Source organism: Rhipicephalus microplus, chromosome 4 (genome assembly GCF_043290135.1).
Source record: "Rhipicephalus microplus isolate Deutch F79 chromosome 4, USDA_Rmic, whole genome shotgun sequence".
NCBI classification, from domain to species: Eukaryota; Metazoa; Arthropoda; class Arachnida; order Ixodida; family Ixodidae; genus Rhipicephalus; species Rhipicephalus microplus.
This window is the reverse complement of record NC_134703.1, coordinates 490,779-513,075: the sequence shown is the minus strand read 5'-3', so window position 1 is coordinate 513,075 and position 22,297 is coordinate 490,779. Positions and strand designations below refer to the sequence as shown.

Below are 22,297 nucleotides of genomic sequence, written 5' to 3'. Positions count from 1 at the left end.
GCATTATTAATACCAAAATACATTCACACTTTATTCACATTTGGGTCGGTGGGTCAACAGAGTAGTGATCTCCATAAACTAAATATTTAAAAAAGCGTAACTAGCCGACACTTTGATCTCTGTTCTTCACCCCTGACTCTTGTGGCGAGGATGAAGTCCCGCCAAACAATTTCTCAATTTCTTCTAGGTCCTTTCCTCCTGTCTCGGGGACGAATACAAGCAATAGAACAAGACAAACGACAAGGGATGCTCCGTAGAACCAGAACGTTCCAGCTACGCCCAGGATGGCACGCATCCCGTTGTAGCTCAATGTCACAGCAAAGGCTTCGGCAAACAAGATGGCTGTGCAAGTTCCCGTTGCAAACGCTCTGGCCTTCAGCGGAATCATCTCGCCAAGTAGTACCCAGGGCAACGGACCCAGGCCCACGGAGTAGCCGACAAAGAAGAGGCCGAGGCTTGTCAAAGGTAGCCAGCCATAGGTCTCCTTGAAGCTGTCGCCCACGCTTGCCTTCAAGCTGAAGGACAGGCCGAGCGCGCCAAGACAGACCGATGACAGTATCGTCGAGAACACGAGAAGAACTTTGCGACCGACGCGGTCGGCAAGAAAGGTGGCTACTCCTACCATCACCATCTGAAACACCGAGAGAAGGACATGTTATACTGGACAGAAAACTGTTATCCGAGCATCATTACGTCATTTTCATTGCTATTAAGATGCCACACAGCATTTGCTCACTGCTCACAGCTACCGATGCTTGCATTGTATTGACACTGAAAAGCCCCAGCCCCCACACTGTATTGTATCACCTTTAGGACACTACTGCAAAAAAACATAGGATTTTGTTTTTAAGTTGAAACTGAATAAGCCAAGCAATCCTAATCATAAGTTTATATCAGCTACGTTTTCGTGTCACTGCAGACGCATAAGAACTTAGAGAAAGTATAGTATACAGCAGCTTTATTGTTTGGAGTCAAAAGAGATCACGAGTGACACAAATGTACTTTTCCACTGACAGAATGAGTTAATCTGGCAATTTCTCGCAGTTACAAAGAAACCACTCAGTCCTTATGAACACTTCTTGCATATGTTAAAGCATGAACATAGTTAACTTATCCTGTAACATCTCTTTAAAACAGGTGCATTTAAACTTCATCTCTTGATCACTTCATAGGCAGCACAGCCTGCTAAGGAGTGTTGATTTGACGACAGCGCTGCTAACCACAAAATCATGGAGAGCGAATGCCGTGGTTGTTTTCTCATTCATTGCACGAGTTACTGTGGCTCTCAGCAAAACGTGTCTGTTTCCTTAGAAGCGCAGATTATTCAGACAGCGAAACAGTAAAGACAGTCCTCCTCGGTGCCATGTAGCATCCAGAACTTGTTCAATCAGCCGGTTCACCTAACCGCCATACAAATAAAGAGTGGCGATGTCAACGTTACAGATCCATCACAGTCTCACCTGTATAAATGCCAGAATAATAGCAGCGTCCTCGGGCGACACGGTTGTGCCGGCATCTTGGAAGATGTCCAGAGTGAACGTGATGATCAGGGAAACGGCCGAGAGCTGCTGCATCGACATGATGAGCAGGACGCACAGAAATGACCGGTACACGCGGCGCGAAGTCATATCTCGTAGCGATAAACCTGTGGCACCGTGCATATGTGACAGGGCAGCTTCTAATGCGGCCAACTCGCTCGCGGCACCCGGACCAAAGTAAAAGCGCAGCGCTGCAGCCGCGCTGCGTCGTTGATTGTTTTTGAGGAGCCAACGGGGCGACTCGTGGCACCAGAACAACGCGACGCTCATGGCGGCCGCTGGTATCAAACAACAGGCCGCCAGGAGCCAGAAGGTCAGGAACTTGCCGAGCACGAAGACGGCCAGAATACCACCGCAAAGGATGAGGTTGGCCCCCGTGTTCAGCTGGCCCCGCAGGTTGGCCGGGGATATCTCAGAGATGAATACGCTGACGGTGAGGGCCACAATGCCGGTGCCAATGCCCGTGAGCAGGCGGCCGACAAACAACGCCGCCTTGGGAGTGGCCACCACCAGGCACAGCCAGCCTACCATGAACCAGAGTGAGGAGGCAATCAGGGTGCCGCGACGGCCGATCACGTTCAGTTGCCGGCCTGCAGAAGTGTTTAAGAACGACGAAATACCGTAACGAAACATTACAAAGAAGAAACCACTTGAATAGTCGATTAGTTGGCGACTACTCGGTGACTAACCGTCATGTGTTCACTTGCTATTGATGAGCAGCATTCAATTCTTAATCTATAACGGGGCGACAATGTGGAAATGTGATCAACCGTACATGTTCCTAATATACAGTTTACTTTAATGGTAGCGGGTACTAATACACATATAGCGTCAACCAACTTTCTTTGGTTGCTGTCATATTGTGCAGACCCAGTTTGGTTCGAGAGTATGAATAAACGGTGGTATCGTATAAAAGATACAGAAAGCTGTAAATTCTACTACGCCTCCGCAAGAAAGAAATACTATACTTTATGAGATAGTTTTCCTTGTTAGACGCAATAATAAAGAAAACTAACAAACAGTAATGCCCCGAAAGTATAGGAGATGTTATTGCAAGTAAGTGTAATGCGAATGCGAAAAAAAGGAAAATGAACAATAAGATAGTTTGTCACCGGCAGGATACGAACCTGCAATCTTCAAATAACGCATCTGGTGTTCCACCCCTGAGCTATAGCTCAAGTCAGGTCACTCAGTCAATACAGTGGCGGTCATCTCTCCATCCACGTGAGAACCTGCTTCAGACAGCAGCATTTTTCTTCACATACGCATTACAATTACTTCTGATAACATTTTCTATACTTTCCCTGACATTACTGTCTGTTAGTTGTCATTATTATTATTATTACGCCTTTGCAAGCGTTGTAACCAAATCTTCCTCTGCAGCGGTCACACATAGCTTGATTAAAAGCCCTGACCTTTTGCACTTCCTTGCTATACTCGCAGTGTGACAGCCAGACACTGTGGATCGCTTTAGCCAGTCTAGAAAACCGAACAGTCAGCAGGTAAGCCAAAAGCACGGCCTCAACTGGCATTTAGGCTGCGAGCCACAACAGCACTCCCAGATTTTCCTCAGAAATACGCGTTTTGAATTCGTTCAGCGAACTGGGAGCGCGGGAACACACGACCGAGAGAGAAACGCACAGCACCAGTGCTCGTGCTGCGCTGTTCTTCTTCTCTCCGTTGTGCGTTGGCTCCTAGTTCGCTTAGCGAACATGAACTACCGGCTTGCCCACCTTTCTAACAGTTTTCAAACCGCTCGCGATCATATCATGCAGGGCATCTCTCTTTCTTTCTGTATCACATTTTTTTTTCCTTTTCCATTCAGTATAAATAGTAAATTTAGGCGCGAAGAACAACACGTGCCTGCGAGAACATGAGTCTGTGAGGCGGTGGCAGCCACTCACTCACTCTGTTGTGAACGCCCACCCAATCGGTGCATTCCTGCGTGGTCTCGTTTTTGGCACCTAAGGTTACTATTTACACTGAAGACGCACTAACTATGGCCCAACCGCAAGTACTACCAGAGAACTTTTCTGTCCACTCTTTTCCCCAAAGAATACAATCATTATCATCATCATCAGATTCGCTTCAGTATTGCGCACTCAAAAGGTCCCTTATAGCTAAGTTATGCCCAAGATGTCCCACACACATCTGCTTGCATACTTTATCAGCATGATCTCCATGCTTACCACCACCTACGCCTCCTAAGACTGCACCCAGCATGACGAGAGAACCGAACCAGTCACTTTCGGCCGCGCTGAACTCCATGTTCCTCCTAATGCTTGGAAGCGCTGGCGAAGAGTAAGCCACGGAAAATCCAAACGATAGAGATGCCATGTACGTTATGGCTATGGTCAGGTACAACCGCTTGCGCGCTTCCGCCTCTGTACCCAAACTTCCCGGCGATGCCGCTATCAATGGCTTTGGCTCCTGCTGAGTCGAAAAGTTCGGAACAGCTGCCACGCTGGCTTCTATATTAGCTGGGATTGTCATGCTTGCGGCCTCATGGTGCGGGTCCGTTAAGCTTCTGCTCCTTGCCGCTGAGTGCGGATTCGCTGGCACTACGCTTGTTGTGACGGCTTGGCTTTCCCCGGCAACTTCATGCGCTGGAATCGAAGATCTACCACTGCTGGCTTCCATTTCAGCGCGGTGGCCGTTTTCCCTTGCGAAGGCTGTTTTGTGGCACTGTTTACTGGCTCAACGTTTTGCTCGCCCGGCGAAACTCGAGCTCCGGCATTTTCCTCAATATGTGACGTGGCACTGGCTTCCACAAATAGTATACTGTCAGTGAAGCTGCGTTTACTGTAGGCGATCTTGTAACTGCAAAGACAAGAGAGTGTCCGTTGAATCCCCAAATGATATATGTGCATTTTTATGGGCATCGTTCATTGGTAGTATGCGGAGAGAGGCGTAGTCCGAATTTGTTTTTTTGGGGGGGTGGGTAGGGGAGGGCGGGGGAAAGGGGGCCGTTCAATTGTAATGTACGGGCGTGCGTTTGTGTGGGTGCGTATGTATATAAGCAAGCAAAATTGAAAAATTTCGAAGGAATTGGAACTGCAGCCCCCCCCCACACTCCGCCCCCCCCCCCCGGCTAAGCCCCGTCCTTTTATGTGGAAATGAGCTATATGTAGTTTTATTTTGACGGAAGCAATAAACATACAAAGAATAAAACCACACTCATAAAACTGCACAACTACAAAATGAAAAATGTGTGTGGGTTTCGAAAAAGCTATCTTCGGTGCATGTATCCAATGCGCAGCACATTAAATTATGTCTCAACGTTCCCTGCCCACATTCAAATAACGCGCCTATGTATCACCGTGCGCATAAGACACGCACGCGAGCAGTAATGTCGTGCCGCGCAGAGACCCTCTTGGCACGAGCACCTGGCTGGACTCTGCTTGTATGGGTCACACGCTGTGAATTTCCTCGTGGAAAGAATGAAAAAAAAACAGCTCTATGACTTGTTTATTTTCGACTGACTCACAGTTCTACAACCACAGTAATCTTTAGTTGTTGGCACAGCTGACGGACGGACGGACGGATGGACGGACGGACGGACGCATCAACGGACTGAAGCACACTTCGCCCCAATCATCATCATTTCCTCCATGGACATGCTGTGAATTTCAGTTGTTCGCACAGGTTCGTCCTTTCAATAAATACGTTTGTTCTATTACCCTGTGTACTTTAGCATCATTACAATGTCAATATTGTCACTGTGACACGTTTTGACGTTGGGAAGTCGCTTAACATTAACCTGTCTTGACGAGCGTCCGTAGTCCTCGTTGGGCACTTCCGATAACAGGAATAGCTCGTGTGAAATTTTCAGTTCCTTCATATTGATCACTTTTATCAAGCTCAGAGAAATGTGCCAATCAAGTTATAAAGTATTTTGCTTTAAATGTTTCCTTAAAATATACAAATCCCAACTGCTTATTTGAATACGCCGTATGACCCAGAAGCTATTACACCTTAATAATGATTTTCTCAGGTAACGAGCCCAATTTTTCTGGCCAAGTCGGCCATAAATAAAATCATTCGATTGTGTACATTAGATCATGAAGCTCTCTTACGAAGCTATTAAGTTAACAATCGGTCAAAATCAAACCTGGGACCTTGACTGTGACCTCATTTACAGCTCTCTGTGCCACACTGAGGCTCAAAGGAAGTTCATTTGTTTGTATCACTTGACAAATACTTCATAACATTAACCTATAAGAGTTATCTTTCTACTCATAGCATGCATAGCTACTATCGGTCACAAGTATTGACATGATAAAAAGAATAGTACTGTCTTCTTCCGCGTATATACAAGGCCCAGGGCGTAACGAATGTGGTGTATCATTTGGAACACTGCATCATTAGTTGTACACCGCCACCCAGGTATGACGCTTCAAGCAGCAAAAACCTGCCGTTAAATGGGCTATTGCCCAATTCTTTCAGAAATCAGCCGACAACTACTTTCGTGTGTCTGAGGCACCACTTAGGCTCTTGAGCACGACGAAAAAAAAAAAAAGCTTTCGGCGCTATAGATTCACCTATACAGAAGCATTGCAATTTTCGAAGCGAAGCAGATCGAAGGTGTGATCCCTAGAGGCTGGATTATCAGAAATTAAAAAGACGCACTTTAGCCCCAAGAAACAGGCAAGCAAAACAAGGCTTTAGGCCTCCAACATTGCAAATATACGCAGAATCGATTTTAAATAAATGCAAAACATTTCGAAGGAACACGTGCGTGACCTCTATTTACGACAAAAAAAAGAACTTAGGAGAAATGTTGTTTAATATGACACAGGCACGAAGAGTTGAACGTAGCCCTGTAATTGTTCTTCGTCACGAAAGCTTTGCATGCAGAGCATGGCCTTTCCTTTTATCGCATGATGAGTAAAGTGTCCACTGTCGAAGCAACAAGAAATTGGGTGCCTTTCTTTTCAGCATGACTGAGAAGGGGGTAGAGCAGGAGCAGACATCCATATCGCTAAAATGCCAGAAAGAGTGTATCGTTCCCGTTGGCCGGATCGACTCGCGTACAAGCCTCGGCACTGGACACCTCAAATAGCACATTATCAAACAAACAATACCCGCTAAACATTACAAATTCTTCTCTTCTCTCTACTGTGACCACTCTCCGCAATCAGTGCCATGACTTTTATATGCTCACCGACGTGTCCCATTTCCCTGCTGCTGGCATTTTCCGGTAGTTGGACTACGTTGAAACCCATATAGAATTCCAAACAGTTACTGTTGCGCGGTAACATGCACAATAGGCTCAAACTGCACCCGGAAGCGAAACATGACGTTCAATAATGTTCACATCAGTGCCAGTTTTGAAAATTGGCATTTATACGTACGTATAGGCGTATAGGCACGCACACCAGAAATATGCGTTTATAGGCACTATAAAGATGGCATGAAAGTCCTTATTAGCCCTTTAATTGATGCTCGCATCAAAATGGCGCAATAGGAGCGTAAAAAACAAAGTAGAAATGGGCCTGAAATTCAGCCTTTGGTAATTGCGTCTGACTAGATTTGATGTATTTCTATACCCTATAATGGGCGCTCACGGCAGGCTTTTTTTTTTAAGACAAAAAGTGATAGTTCTATTTATATTTAGCTTACGAAGGCCGGCCACGAAACGTACAACTCCCTCGTTATTTCTTTTCTCGCGAGTGTTATCAATGCGCCTTAGATTCCTACCTTGTAAGTGGGCCTCTTGCTGATTGTTTGGCTCATAGAATAATTCTGGAGTGGCAGAGGTGGTAGCCTGCTGGCATACTTTGTCAGCTCAAGAAGCAGGGCTTTACTGCGGAAGGCTTGCCATTTCCGGTACCAAGTTCGATCTTGCAACAGTCAAAACAGACGCACGTTAGATTGCGATCTCTACACAACAGAACGTCAAAGGATGTTGAGCGCAGAGAAACGCAAACCTTTGATAACGAGTTAGGCTACACGTTTAGCCTAGAGCTGAAGAACGTCCTTGTTCTTGTTCTTCACAGATGGCTCTTACCCACTGCGAGGGATCTCCAACAAATCCGGTGGTTTTACAGCTGTTCTTTATAGTTTCACGTTCAAGTTAAAGATGGAAAACTGGGCGAGGTGTTTCAAATTCAGTGTGAATAACAGTGCGAAACCAGATACAGACTAGAAATGTTCACTGCACAGAGTTGCGGCGTGTCCGCTTCTAGTCTATCTGTGGTTTCACGTAGCTAACCACAATGAGTGCCAGCTTAATCTTTGCAAAGGAAAAAAATTGGAAACGCAAGAACGGTTTAAATAAATAAATAAATAAGTATAATAACAACAAAATAAAATAATAATAATAATAATAATAATAATATTATTATTATTATTATTATTATTATTATTATTATTATTATTATTATTATTATTATTATTATTATTATTATTATTATTATTATTATTATTATTATTATTATTAATAAATTGAGAATCATACATCTGTCATAAATTTAACATAAATGCAATACCATTGCATGGCCAAAGCGCAGAACCCCACCGCACGTCACACGACGTGAATTGCATGCCGGGTGGATTATTTAAAGGTGCCCGCCCATTGCAAAAGGCTGAGCCATTTCATCAGCACCAGCAACAGTTACGGCATCAACGCTGTGCGCTGCTGCGTTGGCGAACACATTTCTGTACCGACGAGCATAGTCGATCTGCACAAGTTTCATATTTAAACGATACAAGAGGATGAACAATTTTCCGAAATGCGTTATCGCAACAAAACATTTTTTTTGTCACTTCGCTCAGGAAGCGTTACATATCTTGTGTTTAGTGGGACTCACGGTACCAGAGACGGCGATGATGATGATGATGATGATGATGGCGGCGGCGGCCTAAAAGCATAGCTCACACTCAATCTGCGGGATTATCCGAGAAATGAGAATTAGAGGGGATCACATATTACTTTAAAGTGCAATCAATCATAAAATGGTTAGAAGAAATCACATTTTACTAATTGAGAGATTTACAATCGAAACCGCCTTGGATTGAATAATAATCTTTCTACAGGAGAACAGATAGCCTGGTGAGAACGACCCAATGAGTAGAGTGCTGCGAGTGTGTCGTATTTTTCAATTTCTTTTTTACTAAGAGCAATGGTGTGATATCGTGCTTCGTTACCTACAGACGCGCTTTTTTTCGAAATCGCGTCCTAAAATCACCATATGATTATGAGAGACGCCGTAGTGGAGGGCTCCGGAAATTTCGACCACCTGGGGTTCTTTAACGTGCACCCAAATCTGAGCACACGGGCCTACAACATTTCCGCCTCCATCGGAAATACAGCCGCCACAGCCGGGATTTGATCCCGCGACCTGCGGGTCAGCAGCCGAGTACCTTAGCCACTAGACCACCGTGGCGGGGCAGCTCAGCTTTTGGGGTGTTAAAGGCAGGCTACCACGGACTAATTTCAAATCTCTGCTTTACTATTGTACAGCTGGTCCAAAACTAAGCGCCTGCTTTACTATTCTACAGCTGGTCCAAAACTAAGCGCCAACAATATTTACAGCCGTTTGCTTCTATGATAACGACGCAAAGTGAAAGATATTTATAATGCAAGGGAGTTTATTAACCTCTGGAGTTTAACGTCTCAAAACACAATATTAGTGCGAGGGCCGCCATAGTGGAAAAGTCCGAAAATTTGGTCATCCAGTATTTTTGTCCGAAATTCCGAAATTTGGTCATCCATCGAAATGTGACCACCACGGCCGAGGTTGAATCCGTGACCTTGAGGTCAGCAGACGGGCACCGTAAGTGTTCTGTTGTGTTCTGGCGGCTCCGGCACCACAGTAACGTCAGAGGCACCGCGGCGGACAGCGAAAGATATTCAATGGTATTCGTGAAATTTAATAAAACGCCACGCGAAACAGCACAGACCATGTAGGGAAATGAACAAATCTTAAAGCACATGGTACTCGTGTTCCCGGTGTATTTTAACGAACAACACCCAGCTATACCGTTATTGTCAATCCTATATGTTAACGATACTGCGCTGAAAGCGGCCCCATTTCATTTCTTTTGCAAACAGGTGATATTGCAACCATAGTGTAATGGGTACAGCTGGTCTGTATAACGAATTGCAAACTTGCACGCGATGCACTGCTATTCTAGCTAACAAATGACTGGTATCATCCAGTTTAACATTACACGTACAATAATGTGTCACCAGTAATGGGCGTTCTACACCCGCAATGACACCGCATATTTTCAGTGAAGCTCCATTCATCATGTCAACGCCGGGGAAGGCTGAAGTGTGTCTGCCGAACGGTTACGCAAGCTGCGCCACGTGGCTGTGTTAGGCGTTTATCACACAATAAAGTCATTTGGGGACAACTTGTCAGGCTTAGAGTGATTTGTCATTGGTAAGCTTAGTAGCGTGGTATCATTGAGTAGATGGCGAAGTAAAACAAAAATAGAGGAGGATAATTGCAAGGCAGCGCACTTATAATAAAATATCGCCAAAACATCTAGAAACGTGCCACGTTCACAGCGAAAGCCGAGAGAGCAGCGTTTCTAGAGCATTTGTTTTTTAAGCACACTTAGAGCAACTACTACATGTACACTTGCATGGTACCTGCTGTACCATAAATCATCATAACCTTTGTAATGTAGAGATGCACCCATGCACTACGTCATTTAGCGCTCTTCGGAGCAGCTTGATACCCGCTACACATCTGTACACTTGCATGGCTCCCACTGCACCATAAATCACGATAATTTGTGCAGTAGGGATGCACCCACTACATTTTTTTTGGTATTCGGTGAACCTTGGTGCCCGCTACACGCCTAAATATGTGCACTTCGTTAATGCTGTGGGTGATGACGATGAAGAATTACGGCTGGTGCCTCTATACTGGGTTAGCTCTAAAGGACCCACTAGTTACGAAACTCGCAGTCACGCAGTGTGGTACACCCGAACGCTATCATACTCTCCTACCCCACTATATTACAAAGGCTAACTTGATTTCATGGCAAACATTAGAAACATACATGCGAGACACCCTTACTTTATGAAGCATCATATTTGTGGTGTAGGGAAAAATTTGAAGCAGCGGGGCATCCCCAACTCACCTGTAAGGCACAATGGCTGATCTTTCGTAATAGGTCGGAAGCTTTAAACAACCTACTCGTTGCGCAATTTCACATTGTTTGACGCCTGGTTACTACTGTATTCTACTACGCTATATTACACGACGCCTGGTTGTTAATGTATTCTACTACGCTAATTACGCATGTAGACGCGATTTTTTCTCACAAGGTGAAGCTTCTATAGGGTGAAGGAGCCCCAAGCACCGCCGTGTCTCGGCGGTACAATACTCGGCTGCCACACATAGAGCCCGGGTTTGAATCACATTCTAATCTGGGTATATTTTTTGTTTAATTATCATTTCGCGCGAAAGTGGTGACGAACACCGGCGGTGGCAGAGGACCTAGCACACTGGAAATTGGTATCGTGATCCTTTAGCAGCTTTTGCTGTAGAATGGGGCGCATATGGTAATGGCACAGCTGTCTCACTTCTCTTGTCTCTACCATGAGCGCTGGCCTCTCTACAGCAGTACACAAAAAGCGGACCAAAATCGGAAAGAAAAAAACAACCGGGATTGGGGGGAGGGAGGGGGGGGGGCAGACATATCGATTCATTGGGCGTAAGCATGTGCAATGCCCTGATTTAGTGCCACTGATATGACGCGGGTCGGCACATGATGTACGCGAATTATGACGAACGAGAGGACAAAGTTCTCCAGCCAAGCTCTTAACGAATAAGTGATGCGTCTCAAAACCGACTGTATAATTTCACGTTTTCGAGCAACCTCAAACGAGAGATATACGCCAATTTTCAATCTTTTTTTTTCCTTTTTTGTCCAACTATTTTACTCTCTCTACGCAACGCTCACATTAGTTTACACGGGGACTTTTGTGCTTCTAGAAAGCAATGCGACAAGCGTATTCAGTGGCGAGCCCATCCACGGTAATTTGATGCAGCAAACAACAGAACAACAAGGCATTGATCATATGGTCAACCTAATTCCCTAGATTGTGAACACTGTCTCTCGGTTCCGTGCAGGAGAAGTGACGCAGCTTGTCTAAGACTTCAAAGACTCATGTGTATTTGTTTTGATACGCCTTACTTAAGTTTAAGATATTTACACTGAGTGCGGCTATGCGTATTCTAATTGTAGAAAACAATTATTGCTTTGTTGTAGTTGTAATTCGGGAAACCTGCGAGTTCTTGCACTGTCACTGCGCACATCTCAGCAAAACCCCTAGCCTCTTTTTACTATTTGGTTACTTACTTTTCTATCTACGCATATTCGTGGACAGAACGTGTGTATGACATCAGTATAATTCCTCATTACCAGTTATTTCCGGTGTTCACTCATGTATAACATCAAAAACAAGATATAATATCGGCATACAATTTTCGAAGCTAATACATCAAAAGTGAGGATATATATATATACATAAGGCATCTTGTCTGCTTAACTAGTTGCACCTAATTCTTCACTATTCGTTTAAGTTTCAACATCATTTAGCCGGCATCTCTAACGCAGACACGTAATCAGAGAGAACAAATGAACTCGTATTTTGCAAAACAGCGTTCAAATGCGACGAACTAGATCACAACAAATATAATACTAGATAAACGCAACTATGTTGCATTCGAAGCGTCACTCTTCGCTAATGATCCAAGAGGAGACGACAAGCTAGGCCCGAAAAGGCGCTCAATTTGTTCCAGGTCTTTGCCCTTTGTCTCGGGAACAAATATTAAAACGAGAACGAAGCTCGCAGCCAGGAATGCGCTGAACATCCAGTAGGTCGCCGCAGTGCCCAGGATTGCACGGATGCTGTTGTAGCTTATAGTGAGGACGAATGCCTCGGCGAACAGTGTCGCGGTGCACGTCCCCGTCGCGAATCCTTTGGCCTTCAGGGGTATCATCTCACCCAGAAGTACCCACGGCAAAGGGCCCAGCCCGACGGAGTAGCCGACGAAGAAGGCGCACAGGCTCGTCAACGGCAGCCAACCGTAGGCCTCCACGAACTTGTCCGCCACGGCCGCTTTGATGTGGAAGGACAGGCCGAGCACAGCGAGGCTTAGCGAAGACACGGCGGATGAGAAGAGAAGCAGCACTTTCCGGCCCAGGCGATCGGCGAGGACCGTGGCTACTGCCACCATGATCACCTAAGTAGTGCACATAAAGCGCATAAAAAGATTTCTGCCAGTTCATGGCTGTCATAACTGCTGGTAAGCGAAGCTGTACGCGCGCAAGTAAATGCGATAGGCTAGCGAGGTCACGTGGTCTCAAACACGTACGCCGCTTGACTTCAAGTACGCGTTTAGACATATCGAGCACCACCGTAATTTCGAAAATCATTCTTTCACTTTAGTTCTGCGCTCAATCCGACCTCTGCTCACGTGACATGCGTAACGTCTTCTAGTACTACTATAGATGGCTTGCAATGACGTCACGTCAATGAAAACACCACGTTGGTGCACTGCATGGCACATGCAAGGTTATGACACAACGTGTCAATGTTATATCGCTTGCAAGTTCTTTTGTAATTGACGCAGTGGGGTCAATAGAAATCTGGCGGCATCGTTATCACACTGAAACGGATTAAACACGATGAGGTTACACTGTTGGTGAACATAAAATCTCTAGATTTCTTTCTGCTCTTCTAGTGACTTAAGGTGTACCCCTACGTCATACAGCTGCGATAATCCCATCTCGTGCAAGCTATTTTATGGGTGTTCGAAATTACCCTTTATGGTTTTCTTGAAGATGAGCACTGGGAAGAACATGATAACCATCATTGCAGATAACTTGTGTATCTAGAGGGACACAAAGTGAAACAATTCTGGCTGTCAGTGACCCAATTACGTAATATTTATTAATTAAGTTTCCAGTGACTGCAGCAAGCAGGCATATTTGTGTTGAATAGTTGGAGGCACTCACGTTCCTACAGTTACACTTGGGAGAATTCTAGCACGTCCGTGCTCCGAGATATACCGCGACAAATTATAATTGTGCTTTGCATGATTATACATGCAAGACAGGCAGCGCTGGCGCGAAGCCCCTTCCCGATAAGCCACGGCAGTTGCGTGCGTCATTTAATCTGACAATGGGTCGAAGTCATCGCAAAAATAATAGTTATACCCTTTTACTATATACCGGCTGGCGATAGGAAGCTATGAGTGTTCGTCACATCGGGGAGGAACACTGCACCGGTCTTCACCGCTTCGCGCGCGTGATCATGCAAAGCACATAAAATTTTCCGTCGGTTATCTCGGAGCACAGACATGCTAGAAGTATTCCACGTGTAACAATAGAAACGTGACTGCCCCCAACTTTTCAATACAAGTATGCCTACTCGTTGTAGTCACTGCAAAGTTAATATTAGTTAATTGGGCCACTGACCGCCAGAATCATTATCTCACTTTGTGTCCCCCTGGACACTTAACGTATTTACAAAGGTGGTTTTCATGTTCTTCCCAGTGCTGAATTTTAAGAAAACCACCATAAAGCTTAACATTGAACACCCGGTATATACTAATACACTACGACGATTATACTACAAGGTAATACCGCTTTGCTGCCCCGTCTCGGGGGTCTAGTGGCTAAGGTAAACAACTGCTGACCCGCAAATCACGGGATCGAATCCCGGCTGCGGCCGCTGCATTTCCGATGAAGGCGGAAATGCTGTAGGCCCATGTCATCAGATTTGGGTGCATGTTAAAGAACCCCAGGTGGTCGAAATTTCCGGATCCCTCCTCTACGGAGTCTCATAATCATATGGTGGTTCTGGGACATTAAACCTCACATATCAATCAATCAATGCCACTTTGCTGTAAGGGTTGCTACTATCTAATCACAAATTTCCTGATAGGAGCATATATACGTTACTGCCGTGTAAAGAAAGGTAAGATGTCACGCTTCTTTACAGGATGTATAAATAGGCTAGTTGGTGGTAAAACAACGTGAAACATGTGTCGTACGTAAAACAAACGGACACAGAAAAAGACGAGGATAGCAACCGATTATCCTGTCGTCACTTTCTTTGTCCGTGTCCTTTCGATACAACACTAGCTTCCTTACTTGGATGGCCGCCACGGCAATTGCTGCGTTTTCTGGGGACACTGACGTGCCGGCCTCCTCAAAGATGTCCTGGGCGAACGTGATGATCACGCCTACGGCCGAGAGCTGCTGCATACTCATGACCAACAGAACACACAGGAAAGACCGGTAGATGCGCGGTGATGTCAGGTCTCGCAGCGTAAACCTCGCTTCAACGTCCCCGCCTGGGCGCACGAGAGCCTGCTCCATCGCGACAAGCTCGGCTGCGGCGAAAGGGCCGACGAAGAAACGCAGGGCCGCGGCCGCTCGATCCCTCAAGCCGTTCTTGAGGAGCCAGCGGGGAGATTCATGACACCAGAGCAGCGAGATGGCCATGATGGCCGCCGGTATCATGCAGCAGATGGCAAGCATCGAGAAGCTGAAGAACTTTCCCAGCACGAAGACTACCAGGATACCGGAGGACAGAACCAGATTGGCACCCGTGTTGAGCAGCCCGCGCAGATCGGAGGGCGATATCTCCGATATGAAGACGGTGACTGCGAGCGCCACCATGCCGGTACCGACGCCTGTGAGCAGGCGACCGACGAACAGTGCTGCCTTAGGAGTGGCCACCGCCAGACATGCCCAGCCACTCATATACCAGGCGGATGAGGCGATCAGGGTGCCGCGCCGTCCGGTGACGCTCAGCTGACGTCCTGTCGCGTGCCCGAGAGTGTAAAGCGCAGTGACCGCCAAGTATTGAACTATTTTCCATATAACTGCAAACATTAGGATAACCAGAAGAAACGAGTACACACAGTGGTTCACTGCTAAATGGAACATCGGAACTCGCGTCGTCCACTGGGCGCCACAGCCGGCCGGCGACTGCAACAAGTTTCGCGCAAACGCAGTTCGCTCAGTCGGCGCTACTTCGTTGTTCGCTACCATCTGCTGCCGTACTCCAAACCATCGCGCAGCTCACGCGAACATAGAAAACAGCGTGCTCTCTGCGCTTACGCGAAACTTGAAGCAGTCGCCGGCCGGCTGTGGCGCCCAGTGGACGACGCGAGTTCCGATGTTCCCTTTAGCGGTGAACCACTGTGTGTTAATCAGTGGAGTAGCCAGGGGGTGGAATGACTTGACCTTGTGCCTCTCCCCCAAAACAAATTTCTGTCTTTGCTCCGGGTATGCGGATACCATACCGGAGCCATACCGGAGCCTAAGCATTACCGGCGCTCATTAACGGGCTGCACCAACTTGTGCCATCATTTCTATTTACCCTGCATAGCATTTTTTCTAAGCAGAGGTCTCACTATCCACCGAGCGTAAACGTATTGTTCAGTCATGCTACTATAGCGTCCTAATGGAAGCAGTCGGAGAAGGTAAATATGCTTGTGGTGACTATACCTCGCTTACCACCGCTTACACCACCGATGACTGCGCCGAGAGTGACGAGGGAGCCGAAGCAGTCGCTGTCCCCGTCACTGAATTCCATGACCTTCCGTATGCCCGGAAGCGCTGGAGACGAGTAGGCCATGGACAGGCCGCACGACAGTGCAGCCAGGTAGGTTACTGCCACGCTGACGTACAGCCGCCTGCGGGCATCTGCCGCCGTTCCCACGTTGTCAGGGGCGACGATAGCCACGGCTTCACCGTCTGTCAGCGTTACAGGGCTCGGAACTGCTGTAGAGCACACGCTTACCATGAAAGGCTCTGTGGTACCTGTGATGGCTCTGTTCAGACAAGGAGCTTGACGTGTGGTCTTTTCTGTCAGGTCAACAGGAGAGTTTTCACCGATTGCCGTCGTACTGATGCACGTGGTCATAGCCACTGGCACAGCGAATCCGCTTTCTGCAGAGGTCACATGCTCAGAAGCCGATGCGACAATATCGGTGGCCGCTACGCCAGCTGATAAATCCCGACTTCTTGCCACTGTTTCCTGTACTGCGCGCACGCGACTGTCGACCGTCACGTCCGTCGCAAGAGCCTGTGTAGTAGCCGAGTTATCAAGCCGGCGGTGCCTTACAACGACGTGGTCAGGGGCAGCGAGTGCCGGTGAGTTTCGTTCCGAGGCACCGATCGGTCTAGCCGGAGCAGTCCTATCGTGACTGAGCGGTTCGGTGTTCTGAACGAAGAGCGCGTTCGTCGGTGCAGTCGCTCTATCCATCGGCGACATTTCCGCAACTCCGGCATCCAGAAGAGCTGCGGTTGCAACTGCGAAACAAGCCATATAAACGAATATTTTATTGCTATATATAACCGGGATCGCTAATAAGCAACGTGCAAATAGAATACGGAATCTCATCACAGCCGTTTCTTTCCTTTTCTTTTTTTTTTCTTATCGTGATGAGTATATAAGTTCCAGCTAGCCCATTTTGCTACTTTACTTCAGAATAAAGAATGATGTTTCCTTCTTTTTTTGCCTGACGCATGCCATGATCCGTATAAAAATTTTAAAAAATGGCACGACAAACTGATGAAACGAGGGAAAGCTGAAATATTAAGACACTTGTGCGGATGCGACTGTGCGGAATCTGGAAATAAGATGCGGACAATGCGGTTATGTGGAGCCATCACCGAAAAAAAAAGGAACAAAATGTATGATTTTCACTATCAATGTACTACTAATATTGTTGGGGTTTAACATCCCAAAACCACGATATGATTATGACAGACGCCGTAGTGGAGGGTTCCGTAAATTTCTACTACCTGGGTTTTCTTTTTTATGTGTACCTAAATTTAAGTACATGGCCTTTAAGAATTTTCGCCTCCATCGAAAACGCGTGGCTTCCACGGTTGGAATTTTCACTATCAGAGAACCTCGTGCAATTAGTGAAGATATTGTACACTGCAGTCGCTTAATGGTTCCTCAGTTTAGCAGTCCTCCGTGTTTGCTTTCTCGAAGGAACCTTCGTAAAACCACTTTTTTTGTGACACTCTACAAGTGTGAATAAATTTTAACAAAGGGGAGGGGCAGATAATATCCACAAAATATTGAAGTGCTTTAAGCAAGGCAGTGCCGTCGTACTAGACGATCTCATTGAACACGAGTGACCCCGAAACTTCTAAGATCTATGGACCCCCCAATGCAACAAAAGTTTCGTGGTAACTTATTTTTTGGTTTTTAATCTCTTGAAGTTCTATAACCCGATAGCGAACAATTGTTGCAGCATGACCACCATGAGAACTAACGTTGTCACCAGCATAGCAACAGCGCGATGTCATGGCTACTTGAAGAACAATTTATTTATTGATATGTGGGGTTTAACGTCTCAAAACCACCGTATGATTATAAGAGACTTCGTAGTGGAGGGCTCCGGAAATTTCGACAATCTGGGGTTGTTTAACGTGCACCCAAATATGGGCACACGGGTTATACAGCATGTTCGCCTCCATCGAAAATGCAGCCGCCGCTGCCGGGATTCGATCTCGCGACCTGCGGGTTAGCAGCCGAGTACCTTAGCCACTAGACCACCGCGGTGAGGCTGCTTGAAGAACAACATTGCCGAGCGATCGTGAAGATGATTCCAGCCTCAGCGACGCGATATCATAGAAAAGAAAAACGCACAGGAAAATGTTGGGTTTATAATTCAAGGTTATTCAACTGCAGTTTTAAACAAAAATATTTACAAAAATTTACCGAAAACCAATATAGCACTAAGGCGAGCACCACTACACAAAGCGACAGTACGCCTAAATGAAGTCTGACGCAATTCTTCTATGAACCATGGAAGTGGTAAGTACAAATCAGTGTTGGTGGGCAAGTATACTACTAACAAGACGTTACAATCCTAATCATGTTACAGCACCGACTCGAAGGCAGCAGTTTCAAACAGCCTATGAGAATGCAAGGTTTTATTGTGCAGCCTAATTTCTAAAGCCAATTCACGGCAGTTTTACCTTCTGAACAGGCTTTCTGCTGATCCTCAGGAACGTGGCTCGTAGCGACAGAACCGGGCTCCTTCCAACGTAGTCGATCTTCCGAAAAACTGCGGCTGCTCGTTGATGAGATATCCATTTCCAGCTCGAACCTGCGACTGCGGCAGATAAAAACAGCCTCAGCGTTGTATAAGAGTCCCCGTTAATTGACTAGTGACGGTCGTCTGAGCAAACGATCTGGTCGAACATATCGGCTTCTTCATTGAGAATTCGCGAGGGTCAGCGTGCCACGAAGATGATGATTATGCCTCAAACATGGCTCATACCCAATGATGGAGATCGGTCAAAAGCTGATTACATAATTCAGGCGTCAGCCTTTCTTCTTCGGAATAATGTTGCTATGGATAGCATTTCTTATTTAGAAGACATTGCGAATTCATCTTCACAATCAAGGTTTGTGGCTTTTTTATGATCCGAAAAACAAGTAGCAATAAACGATCCAAATTCCATATGGGTGCAGAAGGTTAGTAAGCTTAATTAGATAAGCGAACTCGTTGAAGAACATCATTTCTTCAGCCACGGAAGCTATAATATAAAGAACGAGACTACCTTCGCAATATTTATTTTAATTTGCAATTCTGAGTAATTTTCGTTATCTTAGAAAAGGCACGCTGACAACCACATAACCAAGTTTCCGGACATCCTTGATAGCTGTTACTTAGTGAATTTAGGGTTGAAGCTTGACAAGACACATGCAAAAAAATCCATCAATGAAATCAATGCGCCTACGAGGCACATCAGGATGCAGGCAAATTTTTAGCGGCCTGAGGGACCTTCATTTTTTAGATGCCAAACATCTTATGAAAGAGCTTGATCAGGTGGCGTCCGTGCTCCACTGCGCATGTGCTACTCTCTCTACCACTCTAGTTTCTTCACTTTCTTCAAGCATGCAAAAAATGCATACTTGAAGCGGTCGTTGGTTCTGCATTACGGTCCTGCATGTGCGTTTTCTACTGACTCTGCAGTTCCATAAGAAAGAACATATCAAAGGTCACTTCATCCCGATATTTTGGAAAAAGATAGCTCATAGTATGTGAATTAAAGGCAAAATCTTTCTGAACGGTTCTTTGAAGGATGTCCTAAAACATAATGGCATGTTTGCAGCTAATAAAAATGTTTTCTATTGTCTCAGGTACGTCGCACAGACGGTAATTGACGGATGAAATAAAAATACCCGTTTTTGCAACCATGATTTTACCGGCAGCGCATTTGCCTGAAGCTTGCAAAAGAAGGCTTTAATATCAGGAGAAATGTACATCTTCCGGAGTCGTTTTAGTAGATCCTTTTCTGGAGGGCCGGAATATAATGAGCGGTAAAGTGAAGGTTAAAAAAGGATGGATAAGAAATCTTTACAGAGTCTTCGGCATGATACTGTGTATAGGCATTCTATAGAAAATCGGACTTTGAGAAATTGGACAGTGATAAAAACTTCCCTCATAAATCTCCACAAACACAGGCGTACAGAGAAATCTGCAGAAACAATCAAGTCCGGTAAGGCATTAACAAATGTAATCTGCAAGAATGATCGAATTATGCGATGGGAACTGTCGCGAAAAAAGCAGTACCTCGAAACAATTTGTCATATGTATATATATATATATATATATATATATATATATATATATATATATATATATATATATATATATATATATATATATATATATATATATATATATATATATATATATATATATGTATGTGTGTGTGTGTGTGTGTGCGTGTGTGTGTGTGTGTGTGCGTGTGCGTGTGTGTGCGTGTGTGTGTGTGTGTGTGTGTGTGTGTGTGTGTGTGTGTGTGTGTGTGTGTGTGTGTGTGTGTGTGTGAGAGAGAGAGAGAGAGAGAGAGAGAGAGAACTAATCCCAGTCAGCCCTCAATGCAATGCCACACAGGCCTTAATAGGTTGTCCCGTATTATTGGTTCAAAAGTTGAATACCACACAAATGTTGCAATAGTATGATGGAAACGCTGTATGTAAGATCGAGTGCAGTGATTAAGTTGCAATACATAGTAAAGCTTCTTAGCTAAAACACTGTTGCAAACTTCAGCTCCCCCAAAGATGGAAAGGCGATGTGGAAGAAAAGTTTAGACCTGTCATTCAAGCTTAGGAACACGTTCTTTCGCGTAAGGTGCCCTGAATCTGTATGCATCTATAGTGGCACATCAAGGTACGTTCGTGGAATACGAGTCCAATTAATTACTGCGACTTTGTTTGATATACTACCTATGATCTAAACCATACATCTAAACTTTTAGATGAGTATAAACGAGCCCCTATACAATGCCGAATTCACTTATTGTGGATAACACATTTTCAACACTTCGCTTGTCCAAACAAAAAAAAAAATGTTGCGTCATCTGCATAAGCCAATACCTTAATCTCTTTGCCTAATATGTTGAAGCCACGAATACTATTCGATCGTATTGCACTAAGGCATAGCAGTTCAACATAAAATGCAAACAGCAGTGGGGACATTGCGCAACCTTGTTTTACAGAAGAGCGAATTGATACTGCCTTTGTCAGCAGGCTATTAACAATTATCCGAGTTGAACAGTCATTGTAACAAAGTTTAACACCTTCCGCACAACAGAGCCCACATTTGCAGCCTCCGGAAGGGAAAAGAGAAGAGAACGACTGACCTGGTCAAAAGCTTCAGCGAGGTCTACCTGCAGCACAGGAAGCTGTCTTTGATAACTATAGCAATACTGAAGAAGTGTTCGAGCAATGTGTATGTTTTTAGGGGCGAAGCTTCTAATAGCAACACCCGTTCGTCCCTCGTAGCCGTTGTAGTAGTGTCTAACAAGTATAACATTTTGACCTCCAAGGTGGTGCCGGTGAGATATTTCGTCTGTGCGTTGTTGAACAATAAAAAATAGTGCTCAATGTACATGTCACTGGCTGCTAATGCGCGATGAGAGACAGGAGCATTCGGCTTTTAGTTAACGCGCACGCTGCAATCCCCATTAACAGCCATTGGCATGTACATTGAGCACTATCTGACAAGAAAGGGTTGCTACGTTATACTCGCTGGGTGTGACCTCCTTAGTTTTAGAAAGGTTTAGCAAGCGTTGAGCCGCAGTGCTATGAATACAATGAACTAGTTTATACCATGAATGAACTAGAGGTGGTTAAAGGTGGGAAGTAGATACGAAGCGCAAGCCGTAAGAAAGTAAAAGCCGAATTCTCCTGTCTCTCATTTCCCATTAGCAGCCATTGGCATGTACATTGAGGACTATTTGACAAGAAAGGGTTGCTACGTTATACTCGCTGGGCGTAACCTCCTTGGTTTTAGAAAGGTTTAGCGAGCGTTGGGCCGCAGTGCCATGAATACAGTGAACTAGTATATACCATGAACTCGAGGTGGTTAAAGGTGGGAAGTGGACCCGAAGCGCAAGCCGTAAGAAAGTGTGCGTGTGCCACCTCTCGTTTAGTCCTTGGAATGTCCGCTGGATGGCGATGCTTCTATATGGGGAATATATGATGAAAAGATGCGAGATGGTGGTACTTGGAGTGTTGAATAGATATACGAACGGACACATAGACAGATGCATGGATGGACGCATGAACGGACGCAGGGCCGGATGCATGGACGAACGCAGGGACGGGCGCACGAACAGACGCATGCACGGACGGGTGGATGGACGCATGGACGGTCACACAGACGGACGCATGGACGGATGGAAGCAAGAACGAATGGATGGACGAATGCTTCGCCCCACTCTCCATCATTCACTCC

General features: G+C 45.6%; 2 protein-coding genes across 3 annotated transcripts; both read right to left on the bottom strand.

Moving 5' to 3' along the window:
• Positions 1-3: 3 nt before the first annotated feature.
• Positions 4-16,772, bottom strand: LOC119171887 (uncharacterized). 2 transcript variants are annotated; one of them, XM_075892090.1, is made up of 4 exons: positions 16,038-16,772; positions 3,728-4,358; positions 1,461-2,128; positions 4-631 (listed from the first exon to the last, which is right to left on the bottom strand). In XM_075892090.1, the coding sequence occupies exons 2-4, from the start codon at positions 4,176-4,178 to the stop codon at positions 101-103; spliced, it is 1,650 nt and encodes a 549-aa protein (XP_075748205.1). In that variant the 5' UTR covers positions 4,179-4,358; positions 16,038-16,772; the 3' UTR covers positions 4-100. The 2 variants fall into 2 exon arrangements, with proteins under 2 accessions (XP_075748205.1, XP_037278655.2); XM_037422758.2 differs by having other exon boundaries at positions 16,324-16,772.
• On the bottom strand, positions 12,071-16,446 carry LOC119172591 (solute carrier family 2, facilitated glucose transporter member 8). Its single transcript, XM_075892002.1, has 3 exons — positions 16,038-16,446; positions 14,664-15,400; positions 12,071-12,748 (listed from the first exon to the last, which is right to left on the bottom strand). Exons 1-3 carry the CDS (start codon positions 16,444-16,446, stop codon positions 12,218-12,220), a joined length of 1,677 nt encoding a protein of 558 aa, XP_075748117.1. The 3' UTR covers positions 12,071-12,217.
• Positions 16,773-22,297: the final 5,525 nt, after the last annotated feature.